At 42.7% G+C, this 18,229-nt stretch overlaps 1 protein-coding gene across 1 annotated transcript in view; it reads left to right on the top strand.

Annotated features, from left to right (window-relative positions):
• LOC141083180 (protocadherin Fat 4-like) overlaps positions 1 to 18,229 on the top strand; it is a 229,560-nt gene that overhangs the window by 171,111 nt on the left and 40,220 nt on the right. The window contains exon 9 of the mRNA XM_073567346.1: positions 2,133 to 2,191. Coding sequence (XP_073423447.1) covers positions 2,133 to 2,191 — 59 coding nt within the window. The remainder of the gene's footprint in view (positions 1 to 2,132; positions 2,192 to 18,229) is intronic.

Here is an 18,229-nt window from a genome sequence, read left to right as displayed (position 1 = left end):
GGTGTGAAGAAGTGACTTCGGTCTCCTGTAAAATGCTTTTATTTCTTACAGAGTTGTTGTTACCTGCTTCGATTTTCATTCTGAAGCCTATGCATAATTTTATAGTAAAATCTACTTTCCAAGCAGTATATTAATATAAGTATATATTGGTGATTACTCATAAGCTGATCGTCCTTTTTGGATAATGAATCCAATTCTTCCAATTACCAGAGTTTATTAATGATCTATAAACCTGAGCAGCTGAGGTCCAAGCTTGGCCTGAAGTAGGTCATGGAGTCATACTAATGGAGTCATACTAATGGAGTGAACTAGGAAGAGGGTACTACCAATAATGGAAAGACAAGTACCTATGATGTACAGTACATATTCCGTATACTAGTAAAGTGATTGTGGTCACAATTATTTGAGCCAGAAAGACAATTCTGTACCACAATATTGACCATGTGCTTCCATCCTTGAGAGTCTAAGTAAGACCCCAGATTCATCAGATTTCTGGAGAAAAACACTTTTCAAGTCTAAACATTTTTGCGCAACTCTAAGTTAGAGTTGCGGAAATATTTTGTGACTTTTTGCATTTTCACCCCAGTCATGAGCAGATCTGCCAAAATGGGCAGACCTTGGGCGGAACATGGCATGGCGAAGCCTGTCCTATAAATTTTCAAAAGTTAAGCCATTTAAGAGTAGCTTACACCAGGAATGTTCTCCAGTGCCTGATTGGACAAGACATATGGAAGCACACGCCACCGATAAGATATATCTAATTCATTAAGTGGCATGCTCCTCTAAATGATTAAACAGCATTGTACTCCACCATGCCCCTTCATTAATACTGGAGGGCAAAATGCCAATTTTAATGAATTGGGCCCAAGTCATCTTACTATTAAGCTTAGGTCTAAAATATACTAGAAAAACTTTGTGAATTCATTAATTGTTTTAATTAGCGTCAATGTAGTAAAACACTCAAAGTCTTCTTTTGAAATTATCCTGTCCGCGGGCTCTTTGACAACTACTCTGTACTTATCGTGTATAGTAACGAACCCCTTGCTGTGCCATGTGCTGTACTTTCCATGTTCACAATCTCATTACAAGAAGTGCATATCCCTGCAAGGAATCTCAGCTGGTGTCTGTCCAGCTGGGAGACTGCCATCATTGCATGTCTAATTTTAATGAGGTTATTCCTCACAGACGCTCCGTCGTACTACAATTCTCCAAGGGCTGTCTTTTACCTTAAGAAACAAGTCACTTCTTTGTGGCATGCAAGTATGAAAGTTGGCGCAGCTACTAAGAAACTACTGTAATTTATCATAAACCCAATGTGAGCTTTCTAGTGGAACATTAGGCCTCATGTATTGGTTTTAATTAATATAATTGTATAATAATGGAGGTGGAATTTTGCATTTTTTTGTTACTTTTACATTCATTGACTATTTAATAGTGTACAATACAAAGATTTATTCTTCTGATTAATGGTTTGCAGATCAGTAGGTAAGAAATGCATCTTCTTTTGTGTACATTTGATGTGACAAAAGGGATTTTCCATTTTCAGAAAACCCCTGCCCAGGTGAAATTTGCTTAAAAAAAACAAAAACCTGAGCTTTACTTACCCTTTCTGGGTCCATTGGGGAACTCTGCCGCTGCTCCCATGTCCGCATGGAGCCAATAAATAAGCAGCTCTGCCTGAATGGCCGACACGAGACTCAGAACCTCAGAGTTCGCGAATTGCCCGCAGGGCTGTTGACGTGATATCAATGCTGCAGACAATAACAGATAGTCCAATAGGAGAAGATTGGACCATGTCTGAGAAATGAAGCACAATGGTCCAGATTTTAAAGGAATGTAAACTAATTGGATTGCTTATCTATAATGTTCTGTGCGATGTCTCCTTTATGTATATGTCTGGTGATGAAATATAAACAACAATAATACAGTGGTTTTACTAACATTCTGTTCTGTTGGTTACAGCAAAGTTCAAGGATAGCCTTCATTTTATGCTATGTTTTCCAAACAATATAATCTGTTTCCTTTTAGGTTTCAAGTCAAAGAAAAATAAGATTAATCAATGTGTTTTTTTCTGTTATTTCTTTACAAAGTCAGTATGTAGCAATTACAAGCACTTTTCTGTTTTCTTCCAGCAGGCACAGCCTAATGCAGATTGGCGCTTCTCACAGGCTCAGAGACCCGGACCAAGTGGGTGAGTAGATCATTATTTGTGTGGATATGTATCTACAGAAAATATTTATATTCCTATATTTACAAAAGGGTTATTTTCACCCTCGATATAGTGCAAGTTAGGCCACGGTCACACTTTCAGCATTTGGTCAGTATTTTACCTAAGTACTTGTAAGTCAAAACCAGGAGAGGGACAATTAGAAGAAAATTATAATAGAAACACATCACGACTCCCAAGCGATGAGCGTGTATACTCGCTACTTGAGATTTCACGAGTATGGTCAGGTGATCTCTGAGTATTTGGATGTGCTCGGAGATTTAGCTTCTGTCGCCGTAGCTGAATGACTTGCGGCTGCTAGACAGCCTGAATACATGTGGGGATTGCCTGTTTGTTAGGAATTCCTCACATGTATTCAGGCTGTCTAGCAGCCACAAATCATGCAGCTTCGTCGACAGAAACTAAATCTCCAAGCACGCCCAAATACTCGGAGATCACCCGAGCATGCTTTGGAAATCTCAAGTAACGAGTATACTCACTCATTACTAGTCACCACTTCTGTATTTAGCACCCACTCCTGGATTTAGCTTACAATTTTGGAGGTAAAATACTGACCAAATACTGAACGTGTGCACGTGGCCTTACCTAGACTTTGAATCTCGTCTATGTTTATATGCTGATGGTCTCAGGAGCGACTGTCAAAAAAACTGATTAAAAATATGACTTCTACAAGTCTTCTAAGGGCTCTGTCAGAGACACCGCACTGAACTTGCTCACTGAGCCAGTGCACGTGTCCTGAGTAAAGCGAACAGTGCTCAAAGCTACCTGTGGAGCGGGCAGCAACCGAATAGATGCGTACTTCAGAGCTGCAGGACCTGAAGCACGTGACTGCTGGGGGCGTGGCCTAAACTCCACAGAGCTAGGAGCTGCAAGACAATTCCTAGCAGAGTAACTGCGAGACAAAGTTACCAAGGGGAATAGACAGTGAGAATAGTCAGGACGTAGCCAATGAGTCACACACAGAGATAGCTGTAGGGTACCAAAGGGGGCGAGCAGAGAGTAGTCAGGTCACATGCAATGAGTCATACACAGATAGTTGCAAGGTACAAGAGGGGCGAGCAGAGAGTAGTCAGGTCACATGCAATGAGTCATACACAGATAATAACGCAGTACAAAATCAACAGGCAAACTCACAACGGGAAACAGAATCGGGTCAGAACCATATAAACAAGCTATAGCAACAAACAGGCACACGGGGGTCAGCACACTAGGCCAATGGCAAAAGTATAACTGGCAGGGATTGAAGCTACCCAGGGGTTTATGAAGCTCTCCCAGAACCAGAAAGAGGCCACAATCATTAACCCCAAGTGTGCAGGTCAAAACCTGCACAGAGCTCCAGACATTAACCCCCGGTGTGCAGCTCAAAAACCTGCACTGGGATCATGACAGTACCCCCCTCTCAACGGGGGGCCTCTGGACCCCCAGGCTTCCCCGGGTACTTGGCATGGAACGCCTGAACCAGGCGATCTGCATGTACCAAGCGAGCAGGGACCCATGAGCGCTCTTCTGGTCCATATCCCTTCCAGTGGACCAGGTACTGCAAAGAGCGGCGCACCCGCCGAGAGTCCACAATATGTCCGACCTCATACTCCAAATGACCCTCCACCAGCACTGGAGGAACAACAGTCTCAGAGTTCTCTTTGACAGATCCTGCTGGTTTCAACAGAGACTTATGGAACACATTAGATATTTTTAAGGAGGCGGGGAGACGCAACCTATATGCCACTGGGTTGACTATCTCCATAATCACGTACGGACCAATGAACTTTGGTCCCAACTTAACTGATGGTACCTTTAAGTTGATGTTACGCGTGGAGAGCCAAACCTTCTCTCCCACCTGAAACATGTCTCCCGAGGCTCTCTTTTTGTACGCAAAATATTTGTATCTCCCCTGGGCTCGAGAGATATTACGCTGGACCTCAGCCCAGAGGTCTTTTAACCGTTGAACGGACCCCTCTGCTCCTGGACAACCAGAATCCACCCGAGAAAACTCCTCAAAATGTGGATTAAAGCCATAGTTAATCAGGAATGGGGACATGTTGGTGGACTGACTCACCCGGTTGTTAAAAGCAAATTCAGCCAACGGTAAAGCATCACACCAATCCTCCTGTCTGGCGGAGGTCAGACACCTGAGAATTTGTTCCAGGGATTGATTGGTGCGTTCTGTCTGACCATTACTCTCCGGGTGATATGCCGACGAGAAGGAGAGTGAGATGCCCAATTTCATACAGAACGCCCTCCAAAATTTGGCCACAAACTGCACACCTCTGTCAGACACAACATTCAGGGGTACCCCATGCAATCGGAGCACATGCTGCACAAACAATCTTGACAACGTTTCTGCTGAAGGTAATGCTGCCAAGGGAATGAAATGGGCCTGTTTAGAAAACCTATCCACCACCACCCAGATCACGGTATTGCCCCTGGAAGGTGGAAGGCCGGTAATAAAATCCATGGAAAGATGAGTCCATGGCCTATCAGGAACCGGTAAAGGTATGAGTTCCCCAGCCGGTCGGTTATGCGAGCTTTTGGAACGGGCACATATGCCACAAGCAGAAACAAATTCCTTGACATCGGACCTTAATGAAGGCCACCAAAAACCCCTGGCTACTGCCTCTCTAGTGGCCATGATACCTGGATGAGCACTCAGCCTAGAATCATGAAACTCCTGCAGAAGTCTAGGCCGCAATGAATCTGGAACAAACAGTTTATCGCTTGGCCTGGCTGCCGGAGCTAGGGCCTGAGCCCTTAGGATTTCTTGTTCCAACTCAGTTGAGACCCCCGCCACTACCACCCCTGGGGGAAGAATGGAGGACGGCGGCTCAGGGGGAGACACTGGATCAAAACTTCTGGACAGGGCATCCGCTTTAACATTTTTGGACCCCGGTCGAAAAGTAATTGAGAACTGAAATCGTGAAAAAAAAAGTGACCAACGGGCCTGTCTAGGAGTAAGCCTCTTAGCAGATTCAAGGTATGCCAAATTTTTGTGATCCGTGACAACCGTGATAGGGTGAGCCGCCCCTTCCAAAAAGTGCCTCCATTCCTCAAACGCCAGCTTGACCGCAAGAAGTTCTCTATTGCCTACATCATAGTTTTTCTCAGCTGAAGAGAACTTCTTGGAGAAGAAGGCACAGGGTTTGAGATTGGTAAGGGTGGCCGGACCATGGGACATCACAGCCCCCACCCCCACTTCAGAAGCATCCACCTCCACAATGAATGGTTTGGACGGGTCAGGTTGCACCAACACCGGGGCAGACATAAAACATTTCTTAATCGCTGAGAAGGATTCCTTAGCGAGTACAGACCAATTTTTTACATCAGCTCCCTTCTGGGTAAGATCCGTGAGTGGTTTAACCACTTGTGAGAAACCTTTAATGAATCTCCGGTAATAGTTCGCAAATCCTAAGAAGCGCTGGAGCCCCTTGAGATCTCGAGGCTGAACCCAGTCAGCGATCGCCAGCACCTTCTTAGGATCCATACGAAACCCCTCACAGGACACAATCAACCCCAAAAAAGACAGCTCCTGTACAAAAAACGAACATTTTTCCAATTTGGCGAACAATTGGTTCTCCCTGAGTCTCTGGAGAACTGTCTTTAGATGTTGCAAGTGAGATTGACTGTCCGGGGAATACACCAAAATATCATCCAAATAAATATTAACAAAATGGCCTATCAGATCAGAAAACACAACATTGATGAAATTTTGGAAAATAGCGGGTGCATTAGTTAACCCAAATGGCATTACCAGGTTCTCAAAGAGTCCTTCTGATGTGAGGAATGCCGTTTTCCACTCGTCCCCTTCCCGAACCCTTATCAGATTGTAGGCCCCCCGCAGATCTAACTTGGAGAACCATTGGGCCCCAGCTAACTGGTTACATAAGTCTGGGATGAGGGGAAGCGGGTAAGAGTTCCTTACCGTTATCTTGTTCAGTTCCCGAAAGTTGAGGCACGGCCGCAAACCACCATCTTTTTTCTTCACAAAGAAGAACCCTGCTGCCACAGGTGACACAGAAGGCCTGATATGCCCTTTGCGGAGACTCTCAGCTATGTACTCCTTCATGGCTTGGCGCTCAGGCCCAGACAAATTGAACAATCGAGCGTTAGGTATCTTGGCTCCGGGTACTAAATCAATGGCACAATCATAGGGTCTATGCGGTGGCAGCGCCTCAGCCTCACTTTCGGAAAACACGTCTTAGAAATCTTTCAGGTACTCCGGAATACCTTCCAGATCGACAGACGACACAGACACGGATTTAACAGCGTTAACAAGATGTCCCCGGTTACCACATTTATTATTGCATCCCCATTGAGTGATTTCCCCTGTAACCCAATCAATGGTAGGATTATGGCGTTGAAGCCAAGGCATCCCCAGTACCAGTCCTGCAGGCAAGTTATCTAGCACCAGACAACTTAGTTTCTCCACATGAGTGGAACCCACTTTTAGAGAAAAAAGTTCAGACCTGCAACAGATACCGTCTTGGTTAAGAGGAGATGAGTCAATTGCCACAAGTTTAACAGGATCATGAAGCCTGACTGTCCCTATCTTATTAAGAGTCATAACCTTGGTATCAATCAGGTTCACAGCCGAACCGCAGTCAATAAAAGCAGTAGTCTGAACAGGACCATAACCAAGTTCCAGTTCCACCTGCAGCACCATTTTTGCACATGAGGAAAATTGTACCTGAAGGTCTGGGTAGCCTCCTCGATTACTACCCAGACCTAGTCGTTTCCCGCCATCTTGGAGGATGACGGACAGGAGGGGCAGTCCTTCTTCCAATGTCCAGATTTCCCACAATAGAAGCACAACTGCTTTTCCCAGCGGCGTCTTCTTTCCTTTCCCTCACAGGTGACAGCGCTCACCTCCATAGCCATAGGAAGAGTCTGGGTCTCATCTCCACTGAAGAATAAGGGCGTTTCCTGTTGCATAATGCCTCTAGCCCGCAGCCTGCGATCCATGCGAACCGCTTGGACCATGGCATCCTCCAGGGAGTCAGGCGGAGGATGGAGTGCCAAAGCATCCTTCAGACGTTCACACAGGCCTCTGTGGAACAGCCCCCGAAGGGCGGCATCACTCCAGGAAATGTCCGCTGCCCAACGTCTGAATTCAGTACAGAACCATTCGGCCGAGTGCTCCCCCTGACAGACACTCATTACTTTGTCCTCAGCCAACCGCACTCTATCAGGCTCATCATAAATAAGCCCTAAGGCTTCAAAAAATGCATCCACAGACATTCTCTCAGGGGCAGAAGAGGAAAGCGAGAACGCCCAGGCTTGTGGGGACCCCCTAAGCAGGGACATCACCACCCCCACCCTCTGTTTCTCATCCCCAGAGGAGCGGGGTCTCAAAGAAAAAAAAAGCTTACAGCCCTCCTTAAATGCCCTGAACTCATTCTTGTTACCAGAAAATATATCTGGCAATTTAACCGGGGATTCAGGTGGGATTAAAATGACATCTCTATTCCCAACCTGCTGGAAGCCTGCGGAAAGTACCCCCCGAACTGAGTCCTCAACCCGCCGTTGGGACTGGGCCAGAGCTTGGTGTTCCAAACAAAGCTTCTGCAGTGACTGAGTCAAGCTTTTCACCTGCTCAGATAAAGCACACATTGGGTCCATGCTGCAGAATTGAGGAGAGAAAAAAAAATTGTAGGCCAGTTATAATGTCAGAGACACCGCACTGAACTTGCTCACTGAGCCAGTGCACGTGTCCTGAGTAAAGCGAACAGTGCTCAAAGCTACCTGTGGAGCGGGCAGCAACCGAATAGATGCGTACTTCAGAGCTGCAGGACCTGAAGCACGTGACTGCTGGGAGCGTGGCCTAAACTCCACAGAGCTAGGAGCTGCAAGACAATTCCTAGCAGAGTAACTGCGAGACAAAGTTACCAAGGGGAATAGACAGTGAGAATAGTCAGGATGTAGCCAATGAGTCACACACAGAGATAGCTGTAGGGTACCAAAGGGGGCGAGCAGAGAGTAGTCAGGTCACATGCAATGAGTCATACCCAGATAGTTGCAAGGTACAAGAGGGGCGAGCAGAGAGTAGTCAGGTCACATGCAATGAGTCATACACAGATAATAACGCAGTACAAAATCAACAGGCAAACTCACAACGGGAAACAGAATCGGGTCAGAACCATATAAACAAGCTATAGCAACAAACAGGTACACGGGGGTCAGCACACTAGGCCAATGGAAAAAGTATAACTGGCAGGGATTGAAGCTACCCAGGGGTTTATGAAGCTCTCCCAGAACCAGAAAGAGGCCACAATCATTAACCCCAAGTGTGCAGGTCAAAACCTGCACAGAGCTCCAGACATTAACCCCCGGTGTGCAGCTCAAAAACCCGCACTGGGATCATGACAGGCTCCTTCACATGACTGTTTTTCTTCTAAGAGTTCTATCCATGAAAATATGGATACCTATTATAGTCTATGGCAGGGATGGGGAACCTCAGGCCCCAGGGCCATTTACGGCCCTCGATGACCTTTTATCAGGCCCCCGGGCAGATTCTCAGGGACCGCATTCTTGGGCAGGGAGCTGTATTTTGATTGTCACAAACTCATTAATTTCTTCTTGCTCTGTTAGCACACACACACTCGGTGTTCACTAATGAACACTGAAGGGCATGCAATGAAAGATTAGGTCCTGACACCAGTGCCAGAGTCAGGATGTAATTTGTGGGCGGAGTTTAAACAGCCCCCGAAGGATGGTATAAATATCCAAATGGCCCTTGGCAGAAAAAAAATTCCCCACCCCTGGTCTATGGGTAGTTCCCATGTCTGAATATTTCCTTGATCAGAGAGTCCAATCAAACTCGCCAATGCAAGTCTTATGAGCCATGAAAAAATCAGACATCACTCGGATACCAGCCATGAACCTTCCACTTTTCAAAGACTGTTTGATAGTAGAAGCTTGAGAATCCATTTGTTTTCTTCTGAGCAAAGCTGATGAAACTCAGGCCAAACTGATAAAAACAACAAATTGACCGAACTCTGATGACACTCTTATAAAAAAAACCTAATGAAACGCCAAAAAATTTTGATGTACAAAAAAAATTACTGGCAAATGAGTGAAGGAGCCCTTAAGGTATAGATTACTACTGTCGAAAGTGTGCTCTCTGCATTGTGCTGTCCTTCTGTTCATCCTGAAAATGTATGAATATGTTAATAACTTGGTTTCACCCTTTTGGATCCAATAGATGATATGATTCTATCCTTCACCTCCATCTATACAGAAGACCTTCATTTTAAATTGTGTTAGAATTTTTGTTATCGTTAAAAGCATAAGATGTAATGAGAATAAGATGAAATACAGCAGAAACAACCAACTAAAAAATAGAGGTGAGGTACAAATAGTTGACTTTAAATTGAGCTCCTAATGGGATCATCTTCTGATGATTCTTTGAGGCCCATTATTGTGTCAGAGTCTGGACCATTGAAGGAACCTCTGATAGGGGTGTAGATCGGGATCTTCTGGAGGGCTGTAGATACATTGGGGGGACAGCAACAGGGATATGTGCCCTACCTGCTGAGTTCCAAGGAAGGGGGTCTTCAAAACAGACTTTGTCAGTATAGGGATATATGACCTACATATAGGTATAGGTAGTTAGATGTAGAGCTTGGCCAATGAACTGCATAATTGTGGAGAAAATCTATCTGCGACTCTGTCCTTTGACCAGTCTGACCTTGGGTACATCACATTGCAATAGTGTTCTCCATTACTCAGTTTAGGACATAAGATTTTCATCCCAAAAAGAAATAATATGCCATTCCTTATTTATATACGCAGTAGACATGTCCAGTATACACATGACCCATCTTCCTTATTGAACTGTGTACCTAAGTAATTCTTATCTGCCGCAGGTGAAATAGTATATTAGTAAATGTAATCCAAGAGATTTGGATATTGCATCATATTTGAGAATAAGAGGGCATAAATTATGGCTTATATGGATCTCCATTTGGAGCGTTAGTCATGTGATTGTTTTGCAGATATCACTAACATGTACACTCACCTCTTAGTGAACAAAGCTGTACAGATACAGTATATGAGGTTATGAGGTATTCTCAAGTTTGGAAGTTATCCCCTTAGCCCATGTGCAAGAACAATATATGGGTCTCACTTTGTGTCTGTAACAGAACCTGCATTGCTGATTTGAAAATGGGCCCCCTTACCTCCTGGGCGCCTGTATAGCAGCACACGTTGCACCAATGATATGTCCGTTCTGGATAGGGGATGACTTCCCAATCACTTGAGGTCCAACCACTGGGACTCCCACCAATCTCAGGAACCGGAGTTCTGAAGAGGGAATGTAGCAGTGGTCTATCATGTGCAATGTCACTTCATTCATTCTTAGGCTTCATTCAGACATCAGTATTCTCCACGTACAAGAAATACAGACGGATCATTCTGATTAGACTTTGTTCAGAGAAGGATCAGAGTTTGATCTGAGTGTCATCAGTTTTTCTCATACATGGCGAGAAAAAAAAAGTTTCTCCCCCTTCTTTATTTTGACAATCCATGAAGATTTGATGTCATCCAAGTGTGGGACGATTTTTCCACAGACCCATAGACTCGCATTGCCAATTTTGATCCCACTCTCGGATGAAAAGGAGAAATGTATCTGATATTTTCTGAGGAACCCCCGATCTGAGGAAAGAATCGAACAGGTGAACAGCTTCATAGAATATCATAGGTACAAATGCTATTCATGAAAAGAAAAATAGCATTTGTACGAGAAAAACTGATGTGTTAATGAGCCCTAAATGAGACTGTCAGCAATAGCTAAGTACTGTGCTTGGTTGGTCTTCGTTACTCTCATAAGAATGAATGGAACAGCAGTGCGCATGATGGACCAGTCACCCAAATGTTGGTTTCCCAGCCAGCAGGAACATGTCCCCTATCCCATATTATCCAGTGGATAGGGGATAACTTCCAAACTTGAGAATATGTCTTAAACTAAATCTGTATGAGGAATTTTAAATTGCAAAAAATGAAGCCATTGCAGTAAATATTGGTGCTGCATTTTCTGTTGTTAGGTCTTTGTTTTGGCTGTAGGTCAATAATTGTATGCAGGGCTAATTCAGTGCTCTTTGGTGAGCTTTGAATGTCGATCCTTGTAAGCATTCTAGTACCTGAATGATTCTACATCATTTTGCCCACTTGGCATTTTTAAGTGAGCTTGTTCTCACAGAATTGATTACTTATACCTTCCTCTTTCTCCACTTCTTTCAGCTGACTTATGATGACCACATGAAAGTTGAACTGAACTTTGTGGTTAGAAATCATTTAAAAGTCACTTACATGAAGGATGATGAGAGTTAAGAACTCAGAACGAGCTTACTAAGCAATAGAAAGCTGTACACGTAGGCAACGAACGGCAAAGGGTGCAAACGTTTTAATTAAACACAATAGCAAAAATGATTTCTAGCCAAAAATACATTAATTTAAATAAAAAATAAATTAATGCCCTCAAAAGGTGTCTATATTGTTTACCTGCACATATTTCCGATACACAGATGAATTTGACAAATCATAGAGTATATGAACTACAATATATCTATGGATTTCAGTGAAAAATATCTCAATTATTTTTACGTTAGAGCAAAAACTCAAGTTAAGATTTAACATGTAGGGTGGATTTCCAGGTCCTTTCCCAATAATACTCCCCGACACAGGTATATAGTTACTGGAGCAAAAGGGTGCTACCTCCTAGCATGCCGCCGTCCTGGCCGGTGACTGGTGCGCAGCTGGAGGTGTATATCGGCAGGCTGTAAGAGTACCAGCCGCCGCTTGCAAAAGCAGGCCTGCAAGGTCCAAAAAAGCTGAAGGACCTTGCGTGACGTCACAGTCACGTGATAGATCACGTGACAGGCAAGAAAGCCCTATGGGGCGCTGATGGGGCCAGAAAGCAATGGCAAATCCTACGCATTGCGGAATTCACTGATTCCTTCTTCGGGGATGGCCCCCTAGAGCAAGAGGAACCCTTATATAGCCTCCAGTATATAGCAATGGAGCATTATACTATGCATTAAAAGCAAATAGCTCAATCTCTCTATTTAAACCGTTTGGGATCAGAGTATTCAATTCAAATATCCATTTACTTTCCACCCTGGACATCTGATGGATAAAATTACCTTTCCTGATACTTCTTTTAACTATTTGAATCCCAGTCACTTTAGTGTCCCTTAGGGAGCTCCCATGATGTGTAAGATAATGATTAGAGAGGGGGTGACCTGTGAATTTCTTACAAATATTCCGTAAATGTTCCCCAATTCTGACATTTAAGGGACGTATCGTTCGACCTATATATAATTTATCACATGGACATGTGATACAATATATCACCCCCTTCGTGTCACAGGTGATAAAATCACGAATCTGAATCTCCATGGATTTATTTATAATAGAGAATTGTTTCTTACTGCCTAATTTTCTGCAAGATACACATTTTTTGCAGGGAAAAAAACCTTTTAATTGCTGTTGTGAATGAGAATTGGGGCCTTTTTTAGATATTGAAATAGAAGGGGCTACCAGGTTACCTAAATTATTTGCCCTTCTAAAGACAAACCTAGGGCGGGCTGGTAGAACTTCCCCTATGATTTTATCATTCTTCAAAATACCCCAGTGTTTATTTACAATTTTTCTGAGAATTTGACTATTTGAATTATACTGGGTGATGATAGGAATCTCGTCTATACTAATATTTTCTTTATTTTTTATTTTATGTCTGAGGAATTGTTCCCTTGGTATATGTCCAATATATTCCCTGGTTGCTAGCAGGGATTGGGTATCATAACCTTTTTGACAAAATTTTTTGATTAGAGTTTCAGCCTCAGTTAAATAGTCCTGTGACTTGGAACAATTTCTATGAGCCCGTATGAATTGGCTCTTTGGAATAGTAAGAAGCCAACTTGGGAGATGACAGCTTTCTAGCGAAATATAATTGTTTGAATCAGTGGGTTTGTGAAATAGTTGTGTCTGAATGGTGTTGTCCTCAATAAAGATTTTTAAGTCTAAAAAGTTAATCTCCGTGAGACTAGTAGTTGTGGTAAATTTTAAAAAATAACAATTTTTATTCAATTCATCAATAAAATCTGTTAAAAGAGTAGGCCCACCAGACCAAATAAAAATAATATCATCTATGAAGCGGTGCCAGAGTACCAGATTCGCGCGCAGCCTGCCCTCGGGAAAGATGGTTTCATGTTCCCACTTGCCAACATACAAATTTGCATAACTGGGCGCGAATCTGGTACCCATAGCGGTCCCCCACTTCTGGGAGTAGTAGTTCGCTCCATAGTAAAAATAGTTGTGGGTGAGTATAAAATAAATACAATCGACAATAAAAGCAATTTGGTCGCTGGGAAAGCTTTTAGCCTCTGACATAAAGAATTCCGCAGATTTGCAACCCTTTTCATGTTCAATAACTGTGTAAAGGGAAGTTATATCTAAAGTCCCTAAGATGAAATGATCTTTCCATTCTATAGTATTTAAAACCTGTAAAACATGAGTAGTGTCCTTCAAATAGGCTGGAAGGGCAGGGACTAATTGCTGTAAATGGTAGTCCACAAACTTAGAAAGATTAGCCGTCAGGCCGCCAATAGCCGATATTATTGGTCGGCCCGGGGGTTTGATCAAACTCTTATGTATCTTTGGGATGTAATAAAAATATGGTATCCTAGGGTGAGTGGTGTTGATAAGGTCAAATTCCTCTTTCTTAATGTACCCCTTATCGAAACCACATTTGATGAGGACCTGCATTTCTGCAAGGTACCTTTCTGAAGGGTCACTGTCCAATAATTCATAGGTACGTGAATCCGATAGTATCCTCAAAGACTCTTCCTCATAGTCAGAAGTGTTCAAAATTACTATGCTGCCCCCTTTGTCAGCCGGTCTTAGTGTAATTGCATGATTTGTGTGAAGCCGTTTAATAGCTGAACGTTCACTGCTAGATAAATTATATTTAAATTTTCTGCATCTTTTATCAGATATACTCCTAACATCCTGTATCACATTATTCTGAAATGCCTCAAAGGCTTCTGAGTATTCTTGAGTCGGATTGAAATTGGATTTCTTCTTTAGACCGGTATGCTGATAAGGGTCTATAATTTCAAACGGATTTGTGACGTCGCTAGAAGTCACTCTTTTTTTCATATAGAATTTTTTTATGGCTAATCTCCTCATAAAAGTTTTGATACCAATAAACGCCTGGAACTTGTTAAAACCCACACTGGGTGCAAATTTGAGGCCTTTACTCAGTAATCTTTTCTCATTATCCTTTAAACTGTAGTCACTAAGATTAAAAATTTTTTGTTCTGAATGGCTCACTTGATCCTCTGATATTTGTTGTTTATTCTTTTTTTTGGTAAATTTCCCGCCCCTACATCCCCTCTGCCGTATTTTTTTGGACCCACCTGAAAAAACGGCAAATGGCTTTGTTTAGTTTTAGGTTTATTTTTTGTGAGAAGAGGACCCTCATTGAGGGCTGGGGGTAATTGATTGGGATTGTTATTAGAAGTAGAAGGATGGTTAACTGTACTTGCAAGGGGAGAAAATCTATTTTGGGTGGGAATAGCGGGCACCGGTGTGGATGCAGTAACCGCCGTCTCTCCGAGTAGTATATTATCTATATTAGAGTCCCCACATTGTATATGAGCTGTTTCTTGCCCATTATTGACATTGATATCGTCCATACCAGAGGTTAAATGGATCGAAAATCTTTCACTAGAGGATAAAAGAGAAGAATTTTCCTGTCCATGTGTTTCATCAAGAGTCACCAATGGGTTAAATGGTCTGGAGTGGACATGGCTTTCCTCAATATGTGAATCATTACTACAATAAGTGGGTTGATGCCAGCGTGTCGAATGATGTTGATTGCCTGGATCGTTCCCAAAATCTCTCCCAAATTTCTTTTTTTTCCTTTCTATAATCTCCTTTTCCTTTACATGTATCCTCCTCCGTATACTAGCGGAGAGATGTATTATATCAGGGTGTTTTTCGTATGTTTTTATGACTTCAAATAAACTGGAGATTTCATTCCTAATCTTAATCAAGCCATCCTTTCTTTTTTTGATGATAAAGGAAACTGCTTTTTTGGAAAAATCATGGAACATATTGTCCCATTCAGCTAAAGTGTCCCCATCACCAATGTCCCCAGAAAGGGGTTTATAGACAACAAGTCCCTTAGGGATGATATCCCTAGAAATGTACCTTTCCAATGTGGCAATCTCCCATAGGTCCCTCATCTCTTTTATAAGAAGCTGTTCCAATGTTTTCAAAGAGCTGATGCCTAGATTAATACCTTCTTTACTATAGGGGACTGATAGTTCTTTATGTGGAGAGCAAAAAAACCTTTGAATATTACATAATCTTTCTTTCCTATCAGACCATAAGCTAGTCATATTATAATTTTAGGAGTAACAGGGGATACCAGAAAAAAAATAAAAAAAAAAAACGCTGCTGCCGCTTGGTGAGTGGTGAAAAATGAAAATGCAATAAATATATGTATATACCAATGGCGCTCAAGCGTACACCCACAGAACACAAAGCAGCAAGTAATAAGACAACACACCACTCAAGTTGTCTCCATAAAATAATAATAATAAATAAACCTGATAGAAACTTGCGCTAATTAAATGAGTCTTGGTTAAATAAAGATATCTTATGAAGAAATCTATTACCTTTACTGAAGCTAAAAACTGGCGAGGCAGGGAAAAGGGTCTTCAGAATGCAGGGTGGATTTCCAGGTGGATTTCCAGGTCCTTTCCCAATAATACTCCCCGACATTATTGGGAAAGGACCTGGAAATCCACCCTGCATTCTGAAGACCCTTTTCCCTGCCTCGCCAGTTTTTAGCTTCAGTAAAGGTAATAGATTTCTTCATAAGATATCTTTATTTAACCAAGACACATTTAATTAGCGCAAGTTTCTATCAGGTTTATTTATTATTATTATTTTATGGAGACAACTTGAGTGGTGTGTTGTCTTATTACTTGCTGCTTTGTGTTCTGTGGGTGTACGCTTGAGCGCCATTGGTATATACATATATTTATTGCATTTTCATTTTTCACCACTCACCAAGCGGCAGCAGCGTTTTTTTTTTTTAATTTTTTTTCTGGTATCCCCTGTTACTCCTAAAATTATAATATGACTAGCTTATGGTCTGATAGGAAAGAAAGATTATGTAATATTCAAAGGTTTTTTTGCTCTCCACATAAAGAACTATCAGTCCCCTATAGTAAAGAAGGTATTAATCTAGGCATCAGCTCTTTGAAAACATTGGAACAGCTTCTTATAAAAGAGATGAGGGACCTATGGGAGATTGCCACATTGGAAAGGTACATTTCTAGGGATATCATCCCTAAAGGCCCCGTCTCACTAAGCGACTTACCAGCGATCCCGACACCGATATCAAGGTGTCAGGATCGCTAGTAAGTCGCTATGTGATCGCTGGTGAGCTGTCACACAGACAAATTCACCAGCGATGAGCACAGCGATGTCGAGCGCCCGGCATCGCTGGCCATCCTGTAAAAAATAGAATCAAAATAAAAAATATAGTTATTCTCACCATCCGATGTCCCGCGCAGTCTTCCGGCCTCTCTCCACGCTCCGGTCCCAGTGATCCTTTGCATGAATGACCGCGAGATGTCACCGTCTCGCGGGATAACAAAGTCTCGCGGTCATTCGTGCAAAGGATCACTGGGACCGGAGCGTGGAGAGAGGCGAGATGGCTGAACGGGACATCGGAAGGTGAGAATAACTATATTTTTTATTTTTTTTATTATTTTTTACACCTGATCGCTGGTCTCCCGCTGTCACACACAGCGATGCGTGCTGGCCAGCGGGAGACCAGCGACCAAAGAAATGTCCAGAGATTTCTTCCAGCGATCAGTGATACCGGCAGGGGGGCCGCTCGCTGATCGCTGTCACACACAGCAATCTCGCTGGTGAGATCGCTGTTACGTCACAAAAGTTGTGACTCAGCAGCGATCTCGCTACCGAGATTGCTTAGTGAGACGGGGCCTTAAGGGACTTGTTGTCTATAAACCCCTTTCGGGGGACATTGGTGATGGGGACACTTTAGCTGAATGGGACAATATGTTCCATGATTTTTCCAAAAAAGCAGTTTCCTTTATCATCAAAAAAAGAAAGGATGGCTTGATTAAGATTAGGGATGAAATCTCCAGTTTATTTGAAGTCATAAAAACATACGAAAAACACCCTGATATAATACATCTCTCCGCTAGTATACGGAGGAGGATACATGTAAAGGAAAAGGAGATTATAGAAAGGAAAAAAAAGAAATTTGGGAGAGATTTTGGGAACGATCCAGGCAATCAACATCATTCGACACGCTGGCATCAACCCACTTATTGTAGTAATGATTCACATATTGAGGAAAGCCATGTCCACTCCAGACCATTTAACCCATTGGTGACTCTTGATGAAACACATGGACAGGAAAATTCTTCTCTTTTATCCTCTAGTGAAAGATTTTCGATCCATTTAACCTCTGGTATGGACGATATCAATGTCAATAATGGACAAGAAACAGCTCATATACAATGTGGGGACTCTAATATAGATAATATACTACTCGGAGAGACGGCGGTTACTGCATCCACACCGGTGCCCGCTATTCCCACCCAAAATAGATTTTCTCCCCTTGCAAGTACAGTTAACCATCCTTCTACTTCTAATAACAATCCCAATCAATTACCCCCAGCCCTCAATGAGGGTCCTCTTCTCACAAAAAATAAACCTAAAACTAAACAAAGCCATTTGCCGTTTTTTCAGGTGGGTCCAAAAAAATACGGCAGAGGGGATGTAGGGGCGGGAAATTTACCAAAAAAAAGAATAAACAACAAATATCAGAGGATCAAGTGAGCCATTCAGAACAAAAAATTTTTAATCTTAGTGACTACAGTTTAAAGGATAATGAGAAAAGATTACTGAGTAAAGGCCTCAAATTTGCACCCAGTGTGGGTTTTAACAAGTTCCAGGCGT

The sequence above is a fragment of the Dendrobates tinctorius genome, unplaced genomic scaffold, assembly GCF_039654945.1.
Source record: "Dendrobates tinctorius isolate UK_male_01 unplaced genomic scaffold, ASM3965494v1 ptg000020l, whole genome shotgun sequence".
NCBI classification, from domain to species: Eukaryota; Metazoa; Chordata; class Amphibia; order Anura; family Dendrobatidae; genus Dendrobates; species Dendrobates tinctorius.
This window is presented reverse-complemented; position numbering and strand designations above follow the sequence as displayed.